Here is a 26,245-nt window from a genome sequence, read left to right on the forward strand (position 1 = left end):
ATCTATCCATCATATAACTTCTCCACACGGCTCCGGGGGGTGCGAAGCGATACGTTTGTGAAAGAAAAATATCCATATTTAAAACTTTATAAAGTAAAATATCTAGCTTCTGCCAGATCGGGGAAAAAAACGGTAACACTTTATAATAACTATACGCTATGAAGCATTAGTTAAGCATTAGTAAATAGTTAATTCATCATTTATAAAGCATTAATAGACATTACTAAGCAGTTTATAAATACAGCTATAAATGCTTTATTCTTGATTTATAAGCATATCTATACTGTTTAATAATTGTATTTTCATACTTTATAAATTATCAATTTATCATTTCTAAATTAAGTATTACATTATTTACAAACCAGTTATTTAGGAGTTGTCAGTGGTTCATCAGATCATTTAGAAACTGTAAGTCAATTATTAATAAACTATTTAAATATACATTTATACATCTTATTATTTAGACATATTGTAATAGTTACTCAGTGTGTTCATAAATGCTTTATTAACATTTATTCCTACTGTAATTCATGATTAATTCAGGTAGATATAAAACATTTAGTAGTTGTCAGTAAACTATTTCTGTGAGCTCATCTAAAGTGAGGCCTATTTATGCCTCGTAAAGCTTTTACAAAGGAGATTTAAAGGCTTAGTTATCTTCTGCACTGCTGTTCTCTGGTACTGTTTTGACACTGCAAAATATCACAAAAATAGTTAACTGACAACTACTAAATGTTTTATAACTACCTGAATGAATCATGAATTACATTAGGAATACATGTTATTAAAGTATTTATTAACAAACTGAGCAACTATTACTATATGTCTAAATAATAAGATGTATAAATGTACATTTAGATAGTTTATTAATCCTTTACTTACACTTTCTAAATTATCTGATGAACCACTGACGAAACCACTGACAATTTTGAACTGCGAGAGGCACTACACTTTCCATAAGTTGAATATGGAAGGTGATCTGGTGGAAGCTAGATAATTTACTTTATAAAGTTTTAACCCTTTCATGCATGGTGTCCACATTTGGGGATACTTTTCTTACACAAACGCATCACTTCGCTTCAGAATGCCTTTATTAACCCCTCCCCCCCTCCCCTCACCTCATTTTAGGGTGAACTAACCCTTTAACAAAAACACAAGCTTCACATTTATGTTCTTCCCCCTGAATATTTTTGTCACTGTGCCACTGATCCACTGTACTTTCATTGTAAGTCTATTTTTGTAAACTTTATTTTTAATTCAAACTGAGGGAAAAGTCAAAATAATGTGGCAAACAACAACATGCCATATGTAACAAGGGCAAATTTAGAGACGAGGGAGAGCTAGATCCAAGTGCAGATACAAAACAATAAAAAAAAAATCTCAGAAATTAAGAACCTAATACAAAGAAAATCATAATAAGATTTACATTGGCAGAATAATATTGCATAATGAACATTTCTTGTTGATCTTATAAGGTTGTTTATCGTATGTTGACTTCCTCTTGGTAATTCCTTAAAGGGTTAGTTCACCCAAAAATGAAAATTCTGTCATTAATTACTTATCCTCATGTCGTTCGACACCCGTAAGACCTCCGTTCATCTTCGGAACACAAATGAAGATATTTTAGCTGAAATCTGATGGCTCTGAAAGGCCTCCATTGGCACAATGCACGGTTCACTCTCAAGACCCTTAAAAGGTACTAAAGACGTCGTTACAAAGTCCATCTCACTACAGTGGTTCTAAAATAACTTTATGAATCGCCGAGAATAGTTTTTGTGCGCAAAAAAACCCTAAATAACAACTTCTATAGTGATGACGATTTCAAAACACGGCCTCATGAAGCTTCGAAGCGTTATGAATCAGTGAGTCGAATCATGATCCAAACTGCTGATTCGACTCACTGATTCATAACGCTTTGAAGCTTAACGCTTTGAACGGAGGTCTTACGGGTGTCGAACGACATGAGGGTAAGTAATTAATGACAGAATTTTCATTTTTGGGTGAACTAACCCTTTAATAGCACCAAAATAGCATTCTGTACGTTGCTGCTTTGTTGTAATTGCCACTCAGCTATAGGTTATTTGTTTATTTTTCAATACGTTTTTTTTTTTTTTTTTATTAATTAATTATTTTATTTTGTCCCTTACAGGAATTACAGAGAAAATTAAGGACACAAGCGCTACTGATCCTTCTTTAGTGTGTTCTGGAGCTGACTCTGGCCAGCGGTCTCCTGTGTTACAGGAAAATGTCAAAAATACCAGTATACGCAAACTTTTTGGAAAGTAAGTTTATTATGACCAGGAGCAATTGTAAACCACAGACACAAAAACGCTACAATTACCCCCATCTTCTGTGTATTCGTTTGTGAAGCCAAAAATTTAAAAAATTATAATAATTCTGAGATCATCCATGCATCTGAGAATGTGTGTTTGTATTGAGGATGAAGAGAACAGGTGTTCTGTCAGATGATTTGGAGCCCACTCAGTTCAGGAGAGGAGGATTCAGGGCTACAGCTGGGCCACGGCTAACACGGACTCCTGATTCTGGACACTCATCCCGGTAAAGTTCCCATTATGAACAGGCAGCTGCAGTAGACATTGGAGGGCCTTGATCTCCTTTATATGAAAGATAAAGAACTGCTCGGGTTATGTATATAACCCTTGTTCCCTGACAAGGGGAACGAGCACTGCATCGAAACGACACTTTGGGGATGCTCCCTTAGCATCAGCGAATCTGAAACCAGAATGCCAACTAGGCCAATCCGATTGGCGTGCGTGATGACATGACCGTGACGGCATACCCGGAAGTATAAAAGGGGAGCTGGAACGTAATGTCGGCAGTAATCGCTCTGAAGCATGCGCTCCAGGCGCGCCGAGGTGTGGCGTCGGGATGCAGTGCTCGTTCCCCTTCTCAGGGAACAAGGGTTATATACATAACCCGAGCAGTTCCCTTTCAAGGGAACTCGCACTGCATCGAAACGACACTTTGGGGAACGAGTACCCACTAGGCCACACCGAAGGGTAGCACCTGCCCTAGTGTGAAGCCGGAGACCGGGCACAACCAGGACTGGAGCACCCTAGCACCAGGCGTTGTAGGGAGATCCAGGCTATAAAACCTGATAAATGTGTGTGGGGTAGCCCACCCGGCCGCCTCGCAGATATCCTGCAAGGGGACCCCCGAAAGAAGGGCCACCGAAGAGGCCATGCCTCTGGTGGAATGAGCCCTCACGGCCACAGGTGAAGGCAAACTGCGCACCTGGTAGGCCATGGTAATTGCCTGGACAATCCAATTACTGATTGTCTGAGTAGACGCAGGCAATCCCTTCTTAGGTGAACCAAAACACACCAACAGTTGTTGTGATCTCCTCCACTGTGCAGACTTCGCCAAATAAACTCTGAGCGCCCTAACCGGGCAGAGTAGGTGAAGTCTCCCCTCTTCTGCCGTCACGTGAGGCGGAGGATGAAATGCCTGCAGAACCAAAGACCTGACCACCCTTGATGGCACCTTAGGCATGGATGGGTGTAGGATGGCTTTTACTCCTCCCGGGGCAAATTCCAGGCAGGTTGGCGTTACCGCCAAGGCCTGGAGATCTCCCACTCTCCTAAGAGAGGTAATGGCGAGGAGAAAAGCCACCTTAAGGGTCAGGTTCTTATGTTCGGCCGACTCCAATGGTTCGAAGGGGGCCTCAGCCAAACCTTCGAGAACCACTGCCAGGTCCCAGGTTGGAATTCTGGAATGAGCCGCAGGCCTCATCCTCCGAGCCCCACGGAGGAATTGTACAACCAGATGGTGCCTACCCAGAGGCCCATCACCCATAGGAGTGTGGAAAGCCGCAATGGCAGCCACGTACACCTTGAGTGTGGACGGGGTAAGCCCTGCAGAGAAGCGATCTTGGAGGAACTCCAGCACTGAAGCCACTGGGCAGTTAACTGGGTCCACCTCACGCTCCCTGCACCAAGTGGAAAATACATTCCACTTGAGGCTGTACAGTCTCCTCGTAGACGGAGCCCTAGAACTGAGCAAGGTCTCTACCACCTCTGCCGATAGGCCAGCCTCTATGTACCTGCCCCCCTCAGGGGCCAAACCCATAGGTTCCAAATCTCCGGGCGGGGGTAAAATATCGTACCCGCCGCCTGAGATAGGAGATCCCTCCTCAGAGGAATCTCCCACGGCTGACCTGCTAGCAGAGCTATGATATCCGAGAACCAAACTCGAGTCGGCCAACGGGGTGCTACCAGAAGTAGACTGACCCCCTGTCGACGGACCCTTTCCAGGACTCCCGGGAGCAGAGCAATCGGGGGAAATGCGTACAGACGCAGCCTCGGCCACGTCTGAACCATGGCATCCAGCCCCTGCGTGAGGGAAAACCACAGTGGACAGTGGGACGTCTCTCGAGACGCAAACAAATCCACTTCCACTGGGCCGAACCTCTTGCATATGGCCTCCACCACCTCTGGGTGGAGTCGCCACTCCCCGGGCCTCAGCCCCTGCCTAGACAGGATGTCTGCTCCCTGATTTTGGACCCCCGGGACATGCATTGCCCTGATGGACAACAGTTTCCCTTGGGACCAAAGGAGGATTTGACGCGCCAGTCTCAAACCCCCCTGGTGGTTGATGTACGCTACGACAGACATATTGTCTGTCCGTACCAGGACATGTTGGCCGCGAAGGTCCGGGAAAAAGCTCCTGAGAGCTTTGTAGACCGCCATCATCTCCAGGCAATTTATGTGCCAGGAGGAATGACGGCCCTCCCACGGGCCCCTCGAAAAGCGGCCTCCCATGACCACGCCCCAGCCAGTGAGGGAGACGTCTGTTGAAACGGATATCCGGCAACAAGACGCTCCCAACACTGGCCCCTGGGACAGAAACCAAGGTTTCTTCCATATGACTAGGGAACGAAGGCATTTGCGCGTTACCCTGATCATACGAAAAGGATTCCCTCTGGGGGAAAGCCCCTTGGTTTTCAGCCACCACTGGAGGGGTCTCATGTTCAGCAGGCCAGAAGGTATTACGCTGGACGCTGCTGCCATGTGCCCCAGCACCGTTACCCTGATCATACGAAAAGGATTCCCTCTGGGGGAAAACCCCTTGGTTTTCAGCCACCACTGGAGGGGTCTCATGTTCAGCAGGCCAGAAGGTATTACGCTGGACGCTGCTGCCATGTTTCCCAGCACCCTCTGAAAGTGCTTCACAGTGATGTTGTGGCCTAGCCTTATTCCTGAGACCATCGCCAGTATGGTCTCGACTCGCGCAGGAGACAATTGTGCCCGCATCGTCGTCGAATCCCATACGACCCTGAGGAACGTTGTCCTCTGGGACGGCGTCAACACGCTCTTTTTCGTGTTGAGTCTCAGCCCCAAGCACCTTATGTGGGCCAGAACGACATCTCGATGCCGGAACGCCATATCGTACGACTGGGCCAGTATGAGCCAGTCGTCGATATAATTCAGTACACGGATGCCCTGAAGTCTCATTGGAGCCAGAGCTGCATCCATGCACTTCGTGAAGGTGCGTGGGGAGAGAGCTAGGCCGAAGGGAAGCACTCGACATTGGTACGCTTCGCCCCCGAAAGCGAACCTCAGATACTTCCTCTGACATGGAAGGATGGAGATGTGGAAATATGCGTCCTTCAGATCTATCGTGACGAACCAGTCCTCGGACTGGATCTGACTCACGATCATGGGAATGGTGAGCATTTTGAATCTGAAGCTCCTCAGAGACAGATTCAAAAACCTCAGATCTATTATCGGACGCAACCCTCCATCCTTTTTGGGAACTATAAAGTACCGGCTGTAGAACCCGGACTCCTTTTCCAGCGGAGGAACACGCTCTATGGCTTCCTTCGCTAATAAGGTTTTTACTTCTAGTTCCATTACCCGAACCCGCTCGGGCACCACTGTAGTCCAGTACAAACCCCTGAACTCTGGAGGAGGATGACCGAACTGCAGTCTGTAACCCATTTCTACAGTACGCAGGACCCATGTAGAAATATTCGGAAGGCATTTCCATGCGCCGAGATAATCTACTAAGGGAACCAGCCTCTCGAGGCTGGCGTCGGGTATTACACGGTTCCCGTCCCCAACCCCCTGAAGCGGCTGACCGGCAGGAAGTAGTTGGGGACGGTTCACTGTGTGCGGACGCGCGAGCTGCCCAGCCGCAGGTCTTTCCAGAGGCGGCTGGTGCAGCATGCGTTCGCGGGAAATCGATGTGGCCCGAAGCGTCATAGACGGCGGGATTACCACATCCATTTCCCTAGAGCGCCACAGAGGGAACAACCTCGGTTGTTCCTCTGCGGGAGGGACCGCTCTTAGAAGCCCTGCCGCAGCTAGGACTTCTTCCCAGCAGCCTTCCGCGCCTGAAGGACGTTCCGTAGATCGCCCTTAGGAGCGGAAGACTGCTGCTGAGAGCGTCGCCTCTGTTGCCAGGCTCCCGGGGGAGGGGCTCTAGATGCGACGCTCTCTTTTTGCACCTTTCGGTGCGAGGAGCTGGATGACGGCTGAGGCTATCCGCTAGGGCCAGCCTTCCCAGGTTTTGAGCGACGAGGGAGATACTGGTGGAAGGCTGCTGACATGCACGGGCCGTCTCCTTGGTGACGCGGAGAGACAAATCTGCAGCCTTCCTAAGTTCCAGAATATCCTCCGGAGAGGGACCATCTCCCTCGTCTAACTCCTTAAGGAGATCGGCCTGGTAGGCCTGCAGAATGGAGAGTGTGTGCAGGGAACTACCAGCCCGACCAGCCGCCATATAAGCCTTGCCCACCAGCGATGAGGTGTCCCGACAGGGCTTGGTGGGCAAAACCGGAGCCTTAAGGGACGATGCAGAATCGGGTGAAAGATAGCTCGCGAGAGCCTCCTCCACCCGAGGCATCGCCCCATAGCCCGCCTCGCGTGCCCCCAGAACATTGGAATAATCCAACACCGGAGGATTTGACACACGCGAGGAATAGGGCTTCTTCCAGGATCTGCACACCTCAGTGGATGGAAAAAAGGCAGGCCCCGGCGAGGTGTTTGAACCCGGTGCGAGAGGAACCGGTCATCCAGCCTACTGGGTGGCTGAATTTCCAGAGCCTCTTGTGGCCAATTTATGTTTAATTTGGCCACAGCCCGGGTCAACACCTCTACCAACTCCTCTTGGGCGGGCGGATGAAGCGCTGAAACAATTTCTGCTTCATCCCCCGCCTCGGTGCGTATTTCCTCCGGCTCCTCGGAACCGGAGAGAACAAGCACCGGACCTCCCACCCCGGGGGAAGAAGCCGCAGAGCGGGCTTCCACACGGGGAGGAAGATCCTCGGAACTGTCAGAGGAGGATCGGGAAAGTGCCGCAGCAGTCCCGAAACCCTCTGACAAGTCCCGCTGTGAACCCCATGATCTGCGACGCCGAGCCGCCTCAGCGACCGCGGGTCCAGAACCATGGGGCTCACGAGGCTGGCCGGCCTCATCAAACACGGCCAGCCGAGAGCGGAGCACTCTGAGCGTCAGCTTTTCGCAATGCTCACAAGCGGCTCCCTCGAGAGCCGCTCGAGCATGCTGAACGCCCAGACAGTGCACACACAGCAGGTGTGTATCCGAGCCCGACATATAACGAGGGCAAGGATGCACACACTGCTTAAACTCTCTCATTTTCTCCATTTCCATCATTCACACACTTTCTTACTGACGTACAACAATAAATAGACAGACAGTTTTTTGACACAGAGCGCTATTGCTGAAGAGCGATAACTGCCGACATTACGTTCCAGCTCCCCTTTTATACTTCCGGGTATGCCGTCACGGTTACGTCATCACGCACGCCAATCGGATTGGCCTAGTTGGCATTCTGGTTTCAGATTCGCTGATGCTAAGGGAGCATCCCCAAAGTGTCGTTTCGATGCAGTGCGAGTTCCCTCGAAAGGGAACTGTTATTGCTCTGATCATGTTATTATCTTGTCTTCATCAGTGCCCACACACCCTTCGCTAAGTGGACGACAGAGCAGGTGTGTGGTTGGCTGGAAGACTGTGGTTTGGGTCAGTATGTCAGTTTGGCCCGTCAGTGGGTGGATAGTGGACAAACCCTCCTCTCTGCCACCCCACAGGAGCTTGAGAAGGTTTATTATTATTATTATTATTTATAATTTCATATTGTGGTTATTTAGCTGTTGAGATCTATGTAGGCCTGTCACTATGGTTTATATTAGTAACAGTAATATGCAGATGATTTTGTTTGGAAAATGTTTGCAAGGGACAGTTTCAAATCTCAAATGGCCCCATAATAAAAGACCAAAAATGTGGACAACATTGATGCAACATGATGTAAAAGGACCAACCACAGTTAGTTTCTTAAATCCAAATAAATTATATTATCAACCCCAAAGATAGACTTGTATACAAGTCTCACTAAAGAATTATGATGACTCTTGTGCTCTGTTTTAAACAGGAGATTTGTATTAAACATCCTCTGCACAGAAAGAAGCTGCAACTCGCTCTAAGAGCTTTTAGTAACAAGACAATGGAGAAATCTTCAGAACTGGATCACATCTGGGTTACACGTATGTACTAATATTAATACATTAGCTAGATTTGTATAAATACTGTAAAAACATTAAAATTATTAAGAAAAGGTAAATGCCATTTTGAAATAAAGCAATATGCCCCAAAGCATTGTGGATTGATTTTAAAACAGTTAAGGGGTGTTGTTAGGCATGACACAGCACAAAGCTTCGGACATGGCTCAGCTAGTCATAATCAAGGGCTGGAACTATCCTTTTTATAATGCAATTTAAAAGCTGCATTTAATTTGTTTTTTTATAATTACATTTTAAATACATTACTGGCACGTTTGGTCTGCGTTTTTGATTTGATTTGAATTTTGAGTTGGTTTTTCAGTGTTTCACTGGGTTTTTGTATCTTGAGAATTGTTTATTTGGGTTTGTTTTCATCAAAGAAACTTGCTTGGGTTTAGATCCAGCATTTATCGCTTTTCATGTGTTTTCTGTATGCCAGTTCAAATAAGTGCCTATGTCTTTTCACTTCCTAATTTTCTGTAGGTTGGCTTGATGACATTGGTTTACCACAGTACAAAGATCAGTTCTACGAAAGCAAGGTTGATGGCCGCATGTTACAGTATCTAACAGTGGTAAGACCAAACGTTCCCTCTATCTAAAATGCCATGGAAGAGTACTTTTCCAGATGCACATATTTTAACCGAAACTGATGTTCTTTCATTTTCTCAGAACGATCTCTTGTTCCTGAAAGTCACCAGTCAACTCCATCATCTGAGCATTAAATGTGCCATCCATGTCCTCCACGTCAACAAGTTTAACTCAAACTGCTTGAGACGCAGGCCAGGGGATGAGGTTAGACAAATCACAGAAAAATGCATAAAAATGTATGCAGGCATGGATAGTCAAGTCAAGTCAAGTCAACTTTATTTATATAGCGCTTTTTACAATGCAGATTGTTTCAAAGCAGCTTCACAGTGTTAAACAGGAAAATAATGCAACAGAATTTGATTCGGCTGTACAGCCGCTCTGGAGAAAACGGTGATGTCATCAGCTCATTTCAATTATCATATAGTGACAATGTGGGCAGATCAGTAATTTATTTGATATAGTTAATTTAGTTTAGTAATTAAATTTATTTGGATATTTTGTTTGAAAAATTTGAGTCAAAAGTAGAGTCAAAGCTTCTGTTAATTATTTGTGCTCTAACACTGAAAGACTGTTTTGTTTTTGTTTTCTACAGAATAAGACATCTCCCTCTGAGGTGGTGCAGTGGTCCAACCATCGAGTGATGGAGTGGTTGAGGTCAGTGGATTTGGCCGAATATGCTCCAAACCTAAGAGGCAGCGGCGTTCATGGAGGCCTAATTGTGAGTTATCTTTCACTAGTCACTTAAAGGTTTAGTTCACCCAAAAATAAAATTTCTGTCAATAATTACTCACCCTCATGTTGTACCAAACATTTAAAACCTTCGTTCATCTTCAGAACACAATTAAAGATATTTTTGATGAAATCCAAGAGCTTTCTCCCAATAGACAACAACACCATAACCAATTTTAAGGCACAGAAAGGTAGTAAAAACATTGTTAAAATAGTCCATGTGACTACAGTGGTTCAACCTTAATGTTATTAAGCAACGAGAATACTTTTTGTGCGCAAAAACAAAACAAAAATAACAGCTTTATTCAACAATTTATTTTCTTCCCTGTCAGTCTCCTACACTGTTCACGTAGTAAACACAGTGCAGCGCTTCCGGTTCACATACATGTGGTGCTGACGCAGGAGCTAGCTAATAATAATGCTCCAGAGTGGTGTCTTTGAAAATCTGGTGAGAAATATAACAATAAATGCACCTCCACCACAGTGAAGCATGGAGGATGGGGTTCTATTGTGTAGGGAGCCTTTTTAGCTGCTGGTATTGGTGAGCTACTTATAAGTCATATAATGCTCTGGAGCACAGGAGAATATTGCAGAATGGTTTTCTTCCCACATTTGTTATTAAATGGTTAAGGCCATTCAAAACCCCAATAAATATTTTGCCATTTTTGTTTTGGCCTTTTTTATCCTGCCAGGAATGTATTCTAGCCAAGAATTGGCCCCTTTCATTGGAAATCTGCCCAGCTATCTGAAAAATTTGCATCCAGTAATCACAAACAAATGGAAAATGCATAGACATTCATTGGTCAAAAAATGAGGGAACAATTTTAGTATTCAACAAATGAATAAGTAGCAGTGGGTGGTAACAGACAAGAAATGTACGGTTTTACACCATCATGCTGATAATGTTTATTTAACCCTCTGGAGTCTGAGCTCTTTTGGGGCCCTTTAGAAGTGGAGTACTTACTCTAGTAATAACAGAAAAATATTGATAATTGGATGCAACTAACCCTAAACCTCCGCCAATCACTGGAATTAGAGACAGGTGTTAGTTATCATGAACTTGATCTCCTTATCACGGCTCGTCTCCGCACTCTTTCCCCTGCTGCAGACCTTGCTGTACCACTGCCCCCTCGCCACGGACAACTTAAAATAAAGTTTAACCTTAATATTTTATACATAATATTAAGTCTATTTTTACTTGCACTTTATGTTGTAACATTACAATATATTTATATTTTGTGGAACACAAAGGAAAATATTTTTAAACAGACCCTATTGACTATCATTTCGAAATATCTTCATTTGTATTCCACAGAAGAAAGAAAGTTTTAAAGGTTTGGAATTATATGTGAGTAAATTATATTTGTGGAATGTTCATTTTTGGGTGAAATATCCATTTAAGTTGTGTGTTTTTGCTTATCAGATTCTAGAGCCTCGCTTTCACTCTGAGACCTTGGCCATGCTGCTCAACATCCCTCCTCAGAAGACCCTCCTCAGACGCCACCTCACAACCAACTTCAGCACGCTGGTGGGCCTCCAGGCCCAACAGGAGAAACGAGAGTTTGCCAATGCCAGTGGGCACACACCCCTTACCATCACTGCCAAAGTCAGGGTATGATATTACAAATGCAATCATTTAAGTCATCCATGTTATGCAACATATATGGAGTTGCAAGTAAATCATGTTTATGTTTTTTTTTTGTCATGTTGTAATTTTATTATTCTTCTGTCTTAGCCAAAGAAGCTTGGCTTTACTCACTTCAGACAACTGAGAAAGCTCAAGATGGATGAATCAGCAGATTACATCTGCCCCATGGATACAGGAACCCCACCGGTCCTTAGTGGGACACCAAAGCGGCCTTACGCAAGCTTCAGGGGCATCAGCCCTATCCTGGCCAGAGACTCAGACAGACTTGAGCAGGTTGGGTCCAAGAGCTGATTCACTGCTTCTTCAATTCAACCAGTCTTAGTCAAACAATGCCGTGCTTACTGCCACTTAGACCATCAAATGCCAGCACTGCAGTAACTCCATCCTGTTGTTTGAACCTCAGCATTAACAAGCAGGAAAAGCCCAGAATTGATTCCTCAGTGTGTCATCTGGATATGATGAAAAATTATTATTATTATAATTTTTATTATTAGTCTTTAGGTAGTTCCAATGCTGAAATATTGCCTTGGAGGCTTAATTTGAGTTTTTTATTTTATTACTAAAATAATTTATACCTATCCCTGGCACAAAAATGAGTTTTTGATCTATCTATATATATATATATATATATATATTTTTTTTTTTTTTTTTTTTTGCGGAAAACTTCTGGTGATTTGTCCACAAAAAAATGTTTTGAATTGTCCAATAAACTGTTTCTTTTTTCTCTCTCAGTCTCTCTGTCATGATATGAACTGACCCTTTGAAAACACTGCAGCAAAATACTTATGCTTTATTAAAATTATGCATTATAAGATAAACCAGTAACACTTTCAAATACTGTTCCATCTTTAATGAATAACTACACAGGAACTAATGATTAAAGCAATATTAACATTTTATATGTAACCCTGGAACTTTGAACAGGGAACGTCTCGGTTACGGATGTAACCCTCGTTCCCTGAGGAGGGAACGGAGACGTAACGTTAGTGACTAACGAATGGGGGGTTTCGCTTAGAAGCCTATCATCTTCGAGCTTAGAGAAAATGCCCAATGGCGTGCCAATGTCATGGGGCATGCGGAATTTGCATACGTAACTCCGCCTCACCGCGTGTGTATATAAGGAAGTACGAGGCAATATCGCATTATGTTACCTGCTTGAGGAGCCAAGACTGAACTCCTGCGTTCCAGGTAGCACAGCTGAAGTGGCAACGGGACGTTACGTCTCCGTTCCCTCCTCAGGGAACGAGGGTTACATCCGTAACCGAGACGTTCCCTTTCGTTCAGTCACTACGACGTAACGTTAGTGACTAACGAATGGGGGTCCCAATATAATCCCGCCACTCAGCTGTCTTCCAGCGCCCTGCGTAAGTGTGAGTACCCTGTCGTAAGACTAATACGGACGAAGGACTCCCACTTAACACAGGAATACCAAGGTACACTGGGAAGCATATCCCAGTGAGGGAAATGCCAAGATGCCTACCCGTGGGGAGGACTTAAGAGACACATATGAGCCGGAAGGGGCTGCATATGGAAGATCTCTAGGGTACCAGCCGAAGGTGGATTTTTAACCCTAGGGGTGGCGGGGACACGCCAAGGGAAGAAACCCGCTCACTGCGGAGGCTTACGGTGAAATACACATGTGGTACAAGCCGGAGGGGAACCATGCATATGGGGCACCTGGCCGGACATGAGGGTCTGGGCTCGAAAGGGCAGACTGAACTGATGTCGGCGTCGACAGTGCTGGAGGAGCTCAGGGCTCTCGGGGAGCTCACCTGAGGAAAGAATCGCACGTATCCAGTCCGTGGAGTGGAATGGCGAGCAAGCGAAGACACCTGAGCCTGGTCCATTACCGGACACTGTCGGACACTGGCTCCACTCGGAGATTGTAGAATCTGGCGAATGTGTTGGGTGTCGCCCAGCCTGCAGCTCTGCAGATGTCTGCTAGCGAGGCACCATGCGCTAAAGCCCAAGAGGAGGCCACACTCCTAGTGGAGTGTGCCCTCACACCAAGGGGACATGGTCGACCTTGCTGCTGGTAAGCCAAAACAATGGTGTCCACTATCCAGAGAGACAGCCTTTGTTTTGAGAGAGCACTTCCCTTCCGCTCTCCACCATAACAGACAAAGAGCTGGTCTGAGGTCCTGAAACACTGCGTCATGTCTACGAAGGCGCGGAGGGCGCGTACTGGACAGAGCAATGCCATGGCTGGGTCTGCCTCCTCCAAAGGCAGCGCTTGCAGGTTCACCACCTGGTCCTTAAACGGAGTGGTGGGAACCTTGGGCACATATCCAGGCCGGGGTCTCAGGATCACGTGAGAGTTGGCCGGCCCGAATTCCAGGCACGCTTCGTCAACCGAAAATGCCTGCAGGTCCCCGACCCTCTTAAGGGAGGCCAATGCGGTCAGCAGAGCCGTCTTCATAGACAGGAACTTAATATCAACCGACCGCAAAGGCTCAAAGGGAGGTCTCTGCAGAGCACTTAACACTACTGCGAGGTCCCAAGAGGGTACGAGAGGAGAGCGAGGAGGATTCAGTCTCCTTGCTCCCCTCAGGACCTGATGACCAGGTCGTGCTGACTTACCTTCTTGTTCTCCAAGAGATCGTGGTGGGCAGATATTGCGGCCACATATACCTTGAGGGTGGAGGGAGACAGCCTTCGCTCCAGCCCCTCTTGGAGAAATTCAAGCACGGACCCGATCGGGCATTTCCAGAGGTCTTCTTGGCGGGAAGAGCACCAGGTGACGAAGAGGTTCTACTTCAACGCATAGGCATGCCGAGTGGACTCTGCCCTAGCGGAAGTGATGGTGGCGACCACCGTAGGTGGTAGGCCACTCAAACCTGCCGCGTCCCGTCTAGGAGCCACACGTGGAGGCTCCAGAGACCGGGACGCGGGTGCCATAGGGTGCCCCGTCTCTGAGTAAGGAGGTCCGGTCTCAGAGGAATAGGCCAGGGAGGGGCTGTCGCAAGGAGTATGAGTTCGGGGAACCAGGTCCTGCCGTGCCAGTACGGGGCGACCAAAAGGACCTGCTCCTTGTCCTCCCTGATCTTGCACAGGAGCTGTGCGAGTAGGCTCACTGGGGGGAACGCATATTTGCGTAGGCCCCGCGGCCAGCTGTGCGCCAGTGCATCCGTGCCGAGCGTGCCCTCGGTCAGGGAATAGTACAGGCTGCAGTTGGAAGAGTCGTGGGAGGCAAACAGATCTACCTGTGCGTCGCCGAACTGTTCCCAAATCAGCTGAACCGTCTGGGGATGGAGTCTCCATTCTCCCGGGAGAGGCTGAAACCGCGAGAGCTCGTCGGCTGCGTGGTTCAGGACTCCCGGAATATGGACAGCACAAAGGGACCTCAGGCGCTTCTGACTCCATAGGATGAGATGGCGAGTTGAGACATACGGCGGGAGCGTAGACCGCCCTGGTGGTTGATGTACGCTACTACGGCCGTGTTGTCTGACCGGACGAGCACATGTTGACCCTTCAGCAGCGCTCGGAAGCGGTGCAGGGCGAACCGTACTGCCAGCAACTCGAGGCAATTGACATGCAGGAGGCGCTGGGGTCCTGTCCAGGAGCCCGCGGCTGCTTGTCCATTGCACATGGCACCCCAGCCCGTGGCAGAGGCATCCGTCGATACGACAACATGCCTGGAAACTCGTTCTAAGGGCACACCGGCCCGTAGAAAATTGAGGTTCGACCACGGGGTGAGCGTCTGTAAGCAGGCCCGAGTCACTTGGACCCGTAGCGTGCCAGACTGCCATGCCCATCTCGGGACTCGATCGCGAAGCCAGTGCTGAAGCGGTCTCATATGAAGCAATCCGAGCGGCGTTACCGCAGCTGCAGATGCCATATGCCCCAGGAGCCTCTGAAATAGTTTCAGTGGGACCGCACTCTTGCTCTCGATTTGACGGAGGCCGAGTCGATCTCCATACCGAGAAAAGAGATCCTCTGCACGGGGCAAAGTTTGCTCTTTTCCCAGTTGACCCGAAGGCCCAGACGGGCTAAGTGGTGGAGAACCAGATCTCTGTGTTCGCACACCTGCTCTCGAGAGTGGCCTAGTATGAGCCAGTCGTCGAGGTAGTTCAGGATGCGAACCCCGTGCTGCCGAAGGGGCGCAAGGGCTGCCTCGGCAATCTTCGTGAAGACGCGAGGGGACAGAGATAGCCCGAATGGGATAACTGCTTACTGATATGCCCGCCCCTCGAAAGCAAACCGTAGGAACGGTCTGTGTCGAGGAAGGATGGAGACATGGAAGTAGGCGTCCTTCAGGTCGATCGCTGCAAACCAATCGTAAGGACGAACGCATTCGAAAAGGCGTTTCGCAGTCAACATCTTGAACGGAAGCCGGTGAAGGGATCGGTTCAAGATGCGAAGGTCCAGGATTGGTCGTAACCCACCGGTTTTCTTTCTTCAATGAAGTAGGGGCTGTAGAACCCTGACTTCATCTCGGCCGGAGGGACAGGCTCAATCGCACCCTTCGCCAGTAGAGTGGCAATCTCTGCACGCATGACGGGGGCATGGGCCCCGGTCACGGTATAGCGGACTCCCCTGTAACGGGGAGGAGCCTGCGCGAACTGAATCGCGTAGCCGAGCCTGACGGTCCGCGCAACCCAGCGGGACAGCCCCGGAAGCTGAAGCCATGCTTCCAGAGACTGCACCAACGGGGTCATGCGGACGGCAGACGTACCCCGGGTGGGGCAGCGAGGCAGCGTTACCGGCCCGGACAGGGGAGGCTGTTGGGCGTCCCGGGGTCGGGGCACGGTTAACGGCTGCGCCCTGACAGAGGAGACCAGGGAAGGACTCGCGTTCCACTGGGGTCTGCCAGGGGGCTAGCAACAGAGAGGGACGAGAGTGGCGAGACCCGAGAGTGGCGAGACCCGAGGGTGGCGCGCACTGCCGTCACCGATCTCTGGGGGCTCAGGGATGGGGTTGTCAGTTCTTTCTTTAACCACATTAGGGTGCTGCTGACCCGGGGGCCAGCAGCTGAACAAAAGATTCTCCCCCGGCCCTCCACCGGGGGAAGGAGCGGCCCTGCCGCCGTCTCCTGGAAAGAACTGCCCGTCCCTGAGCCGTCCGCATCAGGAGCGCATCTTAGCCTGGCGTTTCTTCGCGGGCTGCGGGGCTGGAGCGGACTGGGACGCCTTCCTGCGGCTGCCTCTGCGCGGCCCGGGTGGAGGCTGCTGCTTGGGTGGCGCAGAGGTAGAGGGAGCCGCGGGAGGGCGCCCTCGGCGGCGAGCAGGCTGAGGCACCTGCGCGGGCGGTGGGGTGGAGGCAGCAGCTGTCCGCCGGGGCAGGATATATTTTATAGCCTCAGTCTGCTTCTGAGCGGCCGAGAACTGTTGGGCGAAGCTCTCGACTGCTCCGCCGAATAGCCCATCCTGGGATATGGGGGCGTTGAGGAAACGGGTTCGCTCAGTGTCGCGCATATCGGCCAGGGTGAGCCATAGGTGTCGCTCCTGGACCACATTTGTGGACATCACCTGACCCAGGGAGCGTGCGGTCACCTTCGTCGCCCGGAGAGCGAGGTCGGTGGCGGCACGCAACTCATTGCTGAGTCCTGGGTCAGCCCCCCCCTCGTGCATATCACACAGCAACTTGGCTTGTTAAGCCTGAAGAGTTGCCATGGTATGCAAAGAAGCGGCGGCCTGCCCCGCAGCTCTATAGGACTTCGCCACCAGGGATGACGAAAACCTACAGGCTTCGGAGGGGTGCTTAGGGTCACCACGCCAGGACGAAGCGCTCTGAGGACACAGTTGCATCGCAACAGAACGTTCGACTGGGGGGACCCCAGTGTACCCTTGAGCCGCGGCTCCATCGAGGGAGGTGAAGGCGGAAGAGTTCGCCAAACGTTCACGGGAAGACAACGGGGACTTCCAGGAACGCGCAATCTCTTCATGCACCTCGGGAAAGAAAGGATTTGGAGGAGCGGTCGGACGGGTGTCCGAGCGCGCCGCCCCCAAAAACCAATCGTCCAACCGCGAACGCTCAGGCTGAGGCGGAGGGTTCCACTCCAGTCCAAGCGCTGCGGCTGCCCGAGACAGCATGGCTGTCAATTCTGGGTCCGACTCGGGCAATGCTGGCGCACCCGAAGGTGGCAGCACAGCCGAATCATCATCCTCAGATGACTCCAGCCCACCTTGTGATGCGGCGATAGACATCACTTCCTCTTCCGCCGCGCCAAACGCCACAGTCGGGACAGCAGGAGCCGGCCCCGATGTAGACGCCTGAACACGGACCGGGTCAGGTGCATGAGAGGGGGGTGTGGGCCGAGGAACTAGCGTCAGAGAAAGCTGCTCGTCTTGAAGAAGCTGACAGAGTCTCAGAAGGCTGTAGGAGTGAAGAGGTAGGTACTCTTGGCTCCGAAAGCAGAAACATAATGCGATATTGCCTCGTACTTCCTTATATACTCACGCGGTGAGGCGGAGTTACGTATGCAAATTCCGCATGCCCCATGGCATTGGCACGCCATTGGGCGTTTTCTCTAAGCTCGAAGATGATAGGCTTCTAAGCGAAACCCCCCATTCGTTAGTCACTAACGTTACGTCGTAGTGACTGAACGAAAGGGAACAGTATGCTGTGTCTGATGCTATGGGAACACGCCCAGGTGTGACGATTGTCTGAAGCACGTATAGAAGCTAGGGACACCACTTTACCACTTTTTTATGCCTGATACTAATATCGCAACCTTGAGTATCTGCCGATTCCGATGACAATTTGTTACTAATACTGTTTTCTCTTGATCAGTTTAGAATATCTATACCTCACTAATTATATACTTCATTATAAATAAAAAAGACACACACAGAAGCCACCGAATATAATATACTAGACCTTCTTTGCTTTTATAATGTTTGTAACAACCATGGGTAACATGCAGTGTCGGATTTGGATTGATTCTGTCTGACCAATAGCCAATTCCAATACAAAGATCTGTATAGAATCTGCACATCCCTAATAGAAACATGTCAATATACTGGTTGATGGAAGCACCCATGTCATCAAACCTTTTTCGATGAAGGAAGTAGGCAGAAACAAGGGAGTATGGCATGCTATGCAGCATCTTGTTTCCTATTTAGGGAACCAGGGCTACATACATAAAGAAGAGGTTATCATTTTACATATTCACTCAATGTTGCATCAGTAGCTGACGCTATATGAGAACCCTATACCACAATTTAGTTAGCCTTGATACAAACTGACACAAGACATCAATTGATGGCTTGTACAGTAAACGTAAATAAGAGATGAGGAGAAAATTACTGAAACAACACTCAAGATATGCCAAAAAATATGCCATATCTTAGGTCACAAAAATACCTTTACCAAATGGAATCCATATAGGGTGTGCTCACTGACAAGGCCTGCAAATCATTAATATATTTGAGAGATGCTAACTCTTTTAAACCTATAGCTAAAATAGGTTGTTTTTTTGTTGTTATTTTTTTTTACTGTAAAATTATGTGATTATATAAAACAATGTGCTATCTTCAAGTGCAAATGTGTCAAAACAAATGGCTTTCAATAAATTACAGTTATTGCCTATTACTGTGTGTGGTGAGTATAATTTAATAAGGCAAAAAAAAAAACTGAATAAATATACAGTTTCTTTAGAAATATTAAGAAACATTTTTATTTAGAAATAAAACAATCACAAATGAAAGAATTGAACACTTCAAAGTTAAAAATGAACTATAATACAGTTATATACAATCATTTTTTGTGAAACTGGGTAGCATAGTTTTGACATAGAAGTATGGCGGGGCGACGCAGCAACTCGTTCCCTCTTCAGGGAACCGAGGTTATGTCACATGCCTGTCCTGTCTCGTGTACACATGTGGTGTTTTGTTATTTTGGGCATGTGCTCCTGTCTCTGTCTAGATCCCACCCCCCTTGTTATCTCGTTATTGGTTTCATTTGCCCTACCTGTGTTCCCTCTTTCCCTCTTGATTTGTCCCCGTTTTTCAGTCTTCGTCGGATCGTTGTCGTGTCGACGTCTCCCTTTTCACCGTGATTCCTTTTTGGTCTGTTTCAGTTGCATTTTGTTCGTTTGTTTGTGTTTGCCCCATCGTGGGTTTTGTTTTGAGTTTATATTTTATGTTTGTTAATAAATATAATTTCTCCTGCTAACGACTCCTCACCTCAGTTTTCATTTATTGTACGTGACAGGTTACAGTCGTAACTGAGGTGTTCCCTTTCAAAGAAACTCACGCAGCGTTATAAGTTTTACGACACTATGGGAACGTTACTACCCACTATGCCATGCAGACCAATGAATATAATGAAATATATGATGAAATACCAGCTGTATATGATATATATATAGCTGTAATGTATATATCATATATATCATAATATGATGAAATACCAGCTGTAAAACCCGGGCTCCCTCTCTGGTGGGGGAACATGTTCTATGGCCCCCCTGACCAAGAGAGTTTTCACCTCTTGTTCAATAACCAGAGCCTGCTTGGTGCCCGCCACAGTGGGCAGAATTCTGTTGAAATGAGGAGGATGAGAACCAAACTGAATTCTGTATCCTTTCTTTAGCGTGAGCAGGACCCATTAATAATGGAAACAGTCTCTCGAGAATGGTCTCTAGTGTACTTAGAGTAGTCAGCTCGGGGCCCTGAAGAGAGTACAGGTGAGAGAAGAGAAAAAGCAGAGCTCATCTGAAACCTCTCTATGAGATCCATTTGCATCCCCACTATCTCAACTGCCGCTGTGCCTAAGCAGCAGCAGGGCCGTAACCGCGAGGAACGCAGGCCTTAGAGGTCTGACGTTGCCATCAGGATCTCTTAGCTGGAGCCTTCCTGGCAAGGATTACGTTACTCCGATTTGTCTTATCCTGGCCAGGTTTAGGCTTTGAGCGCTTCCCCAGCCCCCAGTCTTAACTGAACATAACTGAAGCATACCTGAAGCACCGGGCACTCACTCATGCAAAAGTAACCGCAGAGCGTGCTTCCTGACCCTGAGAGAGAGTACTGGAACCAGCAGGTGAGGGCAGAGAAAAGGCAGAGCTCATCTTAAACACCTCCATGAGATCCATTTGCGATCCCCACTATCTCAACTGCCGCTGTGCCTCTGTAACTGCAACGAATGCAGGCCTGGGCACTCTCTTCGCAGAGTGCCAGGCATGAGCATGCAAGCTCCGCTCCAAAACAACTCACACAAAGAGCGTGTGTATCACTGTCCTAAATGATTTCTGGTTCGCCATAGATTGGATAGACAGACTGTTTTTATCAACTAAATTCGTTTTTTACACTTTGTATATTCTATAAATAGTTACTTTAGTTTTTCAGTAACTGTATATCCATTATAATTAGCAGTTTTTTGCAGATTTATTTGAATGAAAAACTACTCTTTACCATTACAAATGTTCTGAAATAAATGGCCTTTTTGAAAGGACGCCTAGACTTTTCTTGACATAAAAGCTTACAGAAGCTACATTTTGAGAGAATCATCCTCAAATTTGAATCAAAACATGATCAGACATTCAGTTTTATATTTAGGTTATTTTCAGGCTCTTAACATTAAAGTCTCATATTTCTCCCTATGTGAATTTCAATTAAAAAAACATGAGTCACTTACATGTATATTGTACCTTGTTTTACTCTGCTCCTATACTACTTTGAGATATTATGACTCTTGGGTAACAACATTTCAAGTGTCTACTTTAAAATAAGACCAGATTTATGAATATAGACCATAGGGTTTAAGAGCTGCAGAGATTTTTATTTGGGTATGTCGTTTTCAGAAAATTCTCAAAAATAGGGGCGCAGGTTAAGAGCAATCGGACAGCGAGCATCTCCACTTTGGGAGACCTGTGGGAGCATGTTTCTGCCGGTAGAATACCCATGAAACCTCCTGCTTCGCTAAGGCGTCGTGTGCCATAGAGCTGCCGGATGACAGAGCGGGTCCGTATCACAGGCGACCCATCTTGTCATCCGGTGCTCCGGATGAGGATCAGATGTCAATAGCTGAACCGGAGAGAGGGATATTGTCCTCTGGAGAGGAAGATGATGCTAAACTTCTCTTTGGCTGTGTTAGCACATGCAGATTCAGAGTTGACAGCCATGCTTTCCCAGGCTGCCACGCGCATTTGACTTTAATCGCTCGCAGCTGGATGATTGGTTTCTGGGCTCTGAACGTGAAGCATAGACTGCCTTGACTAAGGACTAGCTTTCTTCCTGGAACTGCATGAAGAGTTTAGGCAGTAAGGAAGGCAGACAGTGCCAAAATCTCAGCCTGGTCTCATTGCGAAAATGTACCTCTGGCAACGTTTTTGCAAACCCCAAAATACGTACCAATATGTACATATCACTGCAGTTTCAAAGTGATATGTCCACTGGGTGCCGCCAAAAGCTTCGTTTTTTTCCCGGAACAGATGAGCGTCAATCTGACGTTTTGTGACATTGTTTTTTTAACGTACACCTACACTAAACCCTAAACCTAACCGATAGCGTTAACAAAAGCAAATGTGACAAAAATACAATAGTAACCATGTCTTGTTAGCTTGTGTGAACTCATCTTTGAGCTCTTTTATCATGACTTGTCTTTCACGGGATTCGTACCTGAGCTTTCATTATTACAAGTACAAATCTGTACCAGCTGAGCTACTGAGCAAACTTATTATATAAAAAATGCAGAGCATATGGAGCAGATTAAGTGATGCAAACTCCAAAATGTATTCATTTACATGGAAAAAAAAAATACGATAAAAAGTGCTTGCTGTTTTACTGCCTCTAGTGTTCATTTCACTTTGAAACTGCAGAGATATGTACTTATTGGTACGTATTTTGGCGGTTTGCAAAAACGTTGCCAGAGGTACATTTTCACAATGAGACCAGGTTGCAAAATCTGCTTCAAAAGTTCTTCCTCGCTCACTACCCTTGATGGTGGGGCAGTCAGGGGGTTTGTGGGGATGCCCACAAAGAACAGTGCCTTGCATGCGATGACCATCCTACAAGTCCACCAGGCCAAAGCACTCATAATGCATGTGGATAGTTATGAGTCGGGGATGATGCATGAACTGCACACGTGACTAACCTTCGACTGACTGGGCAATGAAATTCCAGCAAAGGTCCTCAGTCAGATAATGCCCACCTTGGTGGTCCAGGAGTGCAATATCTGGCTAAACCTTGCAGAAATGCAAGATGTCGACAGAGTGTGCCTTCTCAGTGCTCACATCTCACAAGTTGGCCTCTTCGGTGACACTGTTGAGGACTTTACATTGAATGACTGATGCATTGGGGTCTCACTTGGGTGCCCATTCACCTTTGAGTAGTAAGAAAAACGGGCCAATGAACATTTGTGAGCAAGATTTGTATGGAAATCAACCTTTTGCTTTGGAGCTGAGCAGTTGTAACTTTCAGCATTCTGTCGTTTGCCTTCACTTGAGAGGAGAGGCTTCTACATTGGATATATGTCGCATTGAGCAATGTGTTTGCCAAAGAGTAAATGTGCACATACAAGTGCAGCAATCATATCCCTTGGGCGCCTCAACGGTTAAAAGAGATTACTTAAAAGAGCAAGCGGACAGCGAACATCTTTTTAAAGATGCCTCTCTGTCTGTGCATTCATAGATGTAGCCGTTTCCTGTCCTCATCTGAAGGCCACGATCGCGGTCTTACATGTCTGGGCTGTAAGCATACTGGGATGGCATTCATGGATGGTTCATGCTCTCATTATGAGAACAGAACCATGTCAATAAGGCGGTCACAACCTTTCTCATAAAGGCTAGAGTCCCCTCTACTGTTACCCATCCCACCGCCTGTGTGTAAAGCACAGCCGTGAGTGTGGTTAACACTTTGGGAGACCTGTGGGAGCATTTTCCGCCGGGTGAATACCCACGGACCTCCTCTACATGTTGTGTGCCATAGAGCGAGAGAGTGGGTCCCTATCACAGGCGACCCAGCGTGTCATCCGGCGCTCCAGATGAGGATCAGATGCCGATAGCTGCATCGCAGAGAGGGCTATTGTTCACCAGAGAGGAAGATGATGCTGAACTTCTCTATTTGGCTGTGTTTGCCAACCTTTCTTCCTGGAACCGCATGAAGAGCTTAGGCATTAAAAGGAATGAGTGGCCCACAGGTGTTATTGTGGAAACCTTCCCCAGCCGTGATGGCAGGATTCGAAAAGTCAATGTGAAGATCACGAGAGAGGGTACTCCCAAAGTGTATTCACGACCTGTTTCAGAAGTTGTGCTGCTTCTTAGTACAGGGACTTAGTAGTATTATATAATACCAGGAGGGGAGTGTTCTGCCCCCACTTTGTGTGGCATTAGAGACATCTAGTGGTTTAAAGTTGTATTGCATTTGAGTTCTCTTATTTAAGTCCCTCCTCTCTTGCCGTAGTTTTAGGAAGTATATCTACTTAGCTATAGTCTTTGTGTATTGTCCGTTTTAGCTTAATATGTATGTTGTACTAATAGAGGATATTCGCAATTAGCGTCTCTCCATAGACATCCATGTTAAAGTTAGCTTAAATGCTTACTTGTATTGTAAGTCTCATTATAATGGCTAATTTTTCTTATGTGATAGCTATATATATATGTCAGACTTGAGTTGTATATATACAAAAAGATTGGAAAGATCCTTACTAAAGGCCTCTCTCTACTCCTGTTTCCTGGGTCTTTATTTCATGGATCTTATGTTAGCTATCTGCTACGCTAACCTGTTAAAGCAAGAGCAGAATAAGTACTGAGTAATATTAATGAACAACATGTACTTATAATAGGGGGAGGGTTAAGATTAGGATTTGGTTGAGGGTTGGTTGTATGTAATTATGCATAATTTGCTGTTATTACTATGGTAAGTACATATGACATATGTACATATGTATCAAGGACACTGCAAAATAAAGTGTTACTCCAATTTGCAAATCAGAGTTTCTTGTTAGTTAATAGTAATAACTAGAGTGTTAATATTGTGTAACACATTTGTTCCTGTGTAGTTATTCATTAAACTTAGAAAAGCATTTTATTTTAGGGTAACATTTTAACCTAGTCAAACCCAACCAATTGCTTTATATTTTCATGAGATTTAACCCAACCGATTGCTTCATATTTTCATGAGATTCAACCAAACCAATTGCTTCAATCAAGATATTTTGTGAACTATTGTTCACTGAAGACGGAAAGAGCTATTAACTCAAAATTAAAATAATGGAGGAAATTATGAATAATTAAATGAATAATATTTCACAGCATTTTTCAGTTTCTATAAAATACTTTTAAAACAACATCATGAATCTTGCTGTTGTAATAAGAAGAATCAAATGACAACTCTCCCCTGTCCTTAATTGGTTCCATGTAAGTTTAATTTGTGAATTGTTACAAGTTACATAAATAGGTTAATGTTTATATATGTTTAACACCGTATTTGGCACTTGTAAGTACTTGCATTATATTTATACTATGCATTTATAACTTATAGTAAGTATAGTATAGTAAGGTGTTTACACAGAAACAGAGTTAATGCAAATTCTTTCATTTGTGTCGTTCTTACATGTAGTGCAGGGAAACAATTCTGGGTTACATCCAACAGGACCTCAGAGAAAAAAGAGAATACGATTTCATTCATGTCTGCATCTGTAATGAAATGCTGCCTCCATCTGGAGAGAAAAAGAACATTTCTCAAATAAAATGGTAATGTTCTGACATAGCTCAATAAATTATTATTATTAGTATTATTATTATTGTTGTTGTTGAATGTTTTATTATCATTACTATTATTTTTTTTCAAAAGAATACAGGTTTAGAACAACAATTTTAATGTATGGTCCTTTTAACTTTGCAATATGAAGTGAATACATTTAAATTTACATACAAACCCTGTTGCCATGACATAAACTCACAGTTCTTAAGTGCAATAATAATATAAACTAATGAATAAAAAAAGTTTTCAAACATTGTTCGCCATGCACGGCATTGTTATGAGAACAGATCCAGATGATACTGGCCTTGTGATTGCGAAATATCGCTGACCTGGTGTTGAGGCAAATTCTGAAGTCGATGGGGTGTATTCTCTTCTGTGTCACCATGGAATTAGTTGTGAGCCCTAAATGTCAAGTCCTGTGAGCTGAAAGACCCTTTAGCATTGGGGAAGATTGCAAAGTTTTAATCATCTGTCATTAGAGGCTGTCACTGGTGACATACAACAAAACAAAAAGAACAAGAATTAGCCTAGTAAAAAAGTTTGCCATTTCAAAGTCAGAAATATTCAATTCAATGTTACATCTAAAACAGTTCTGTAATGTAATGGTATGGTGAATGTAAAACCTCTGTGCAACAGCAATTTAAAATCTATGTTTCATCCTTACTTTAATTACAGTTATGGAAAATATGAGCTGGGGTACTTTCTATGTCCGTGTCTTTCCCTTGTATGCCACATCCATTTTAGAGTACTAATGAGTTGATCACTTAGGTCAGGTGTGTTTGTTGTTGACATAGTACTCTAAAACCTGAAATGGATGTGGCATACAAGGGAAGCGTATAGTGCTACATGGCACAAGAAACATCGGCATAGAACGTACCCCAGCCCATGTTTTCCATAACAGCTATTACAGTTTTTCTGAATTGCTAAAACAATAAACCCTATTCTCTGAACCACATTCTCAATAGCCTAAACTAATTTTTGAATAAATCACTCTTTCTGCAAAACCTTAAACAAGTTTGGGCAGTTAGACACCATTTGCAAATCTCATGCGCTCTTTTGTTACACATTCTCACTCACAAAAACACATTTTACACTGTGATG

General features: G+C 46.0%; 1 protein-coding gene across 2 annotated transcripts in view; it reads left to right on the forward strand.

Annotated features, from left to right (window-relative positions):
- The window catches only part of ppfibp2a (PPFIA binding protein 2a), a 31,549-nt gene extending 19,457 nt beyond the window's left edge, over positions 1-12,092 (forward strand). For both annotated transcript variants that reach the window (XM_079825390.1, XM_079825391.1), the window contains 9 exons: positions 2,150-2,282; positions 2,440-2,559; positions 7,936-8,083; positions 8,413-8,524; positions 9,023-9,111; positions 9,209-9,331; positions 9,720-9,845; positions 11,280-11,468; positions 11,592-12,092. In XM_079825390.1, coding sequence (XP_079681516.1) covers positions 2,150-2,282; positions 2,440-2,559; positions 7,936-8,083; positions 8,413-8,524; positions 9,023-9,111; positions 9,209-9,331; positions 9,720-9,845; positions 11,280-11,468; positions 11,592-11,795 — 1,244 coding nt within the window. In that variant the 3' untranslated portion in view covers positions 11,796-12,092. The remainder of the gene's footprint in view (positions 1-2,149; positions 2,283-2,439; positions 2,560-7,935; positions 8,084-8,412; positions 8,525-9,022; positions 9,112-9,208; positions 9,332-9,719; positions 9,846-11,279; positions 11,469-11,591) is intronic.
- The last annotated feature ends 14,153 nt before the right edge of the window (positions 12,093-26,245 follow it).

Source organism: Gobio gobio (genome assembly GCF_949357685.1).
Source record: "Gobio gobio genome assembly, chromosome: 9".
NCBI lineage: Eukaryota > Metazoa > Chordata > Actinopteri > Cypriniformes > Gobionidae > Gobio > Gobio gobio.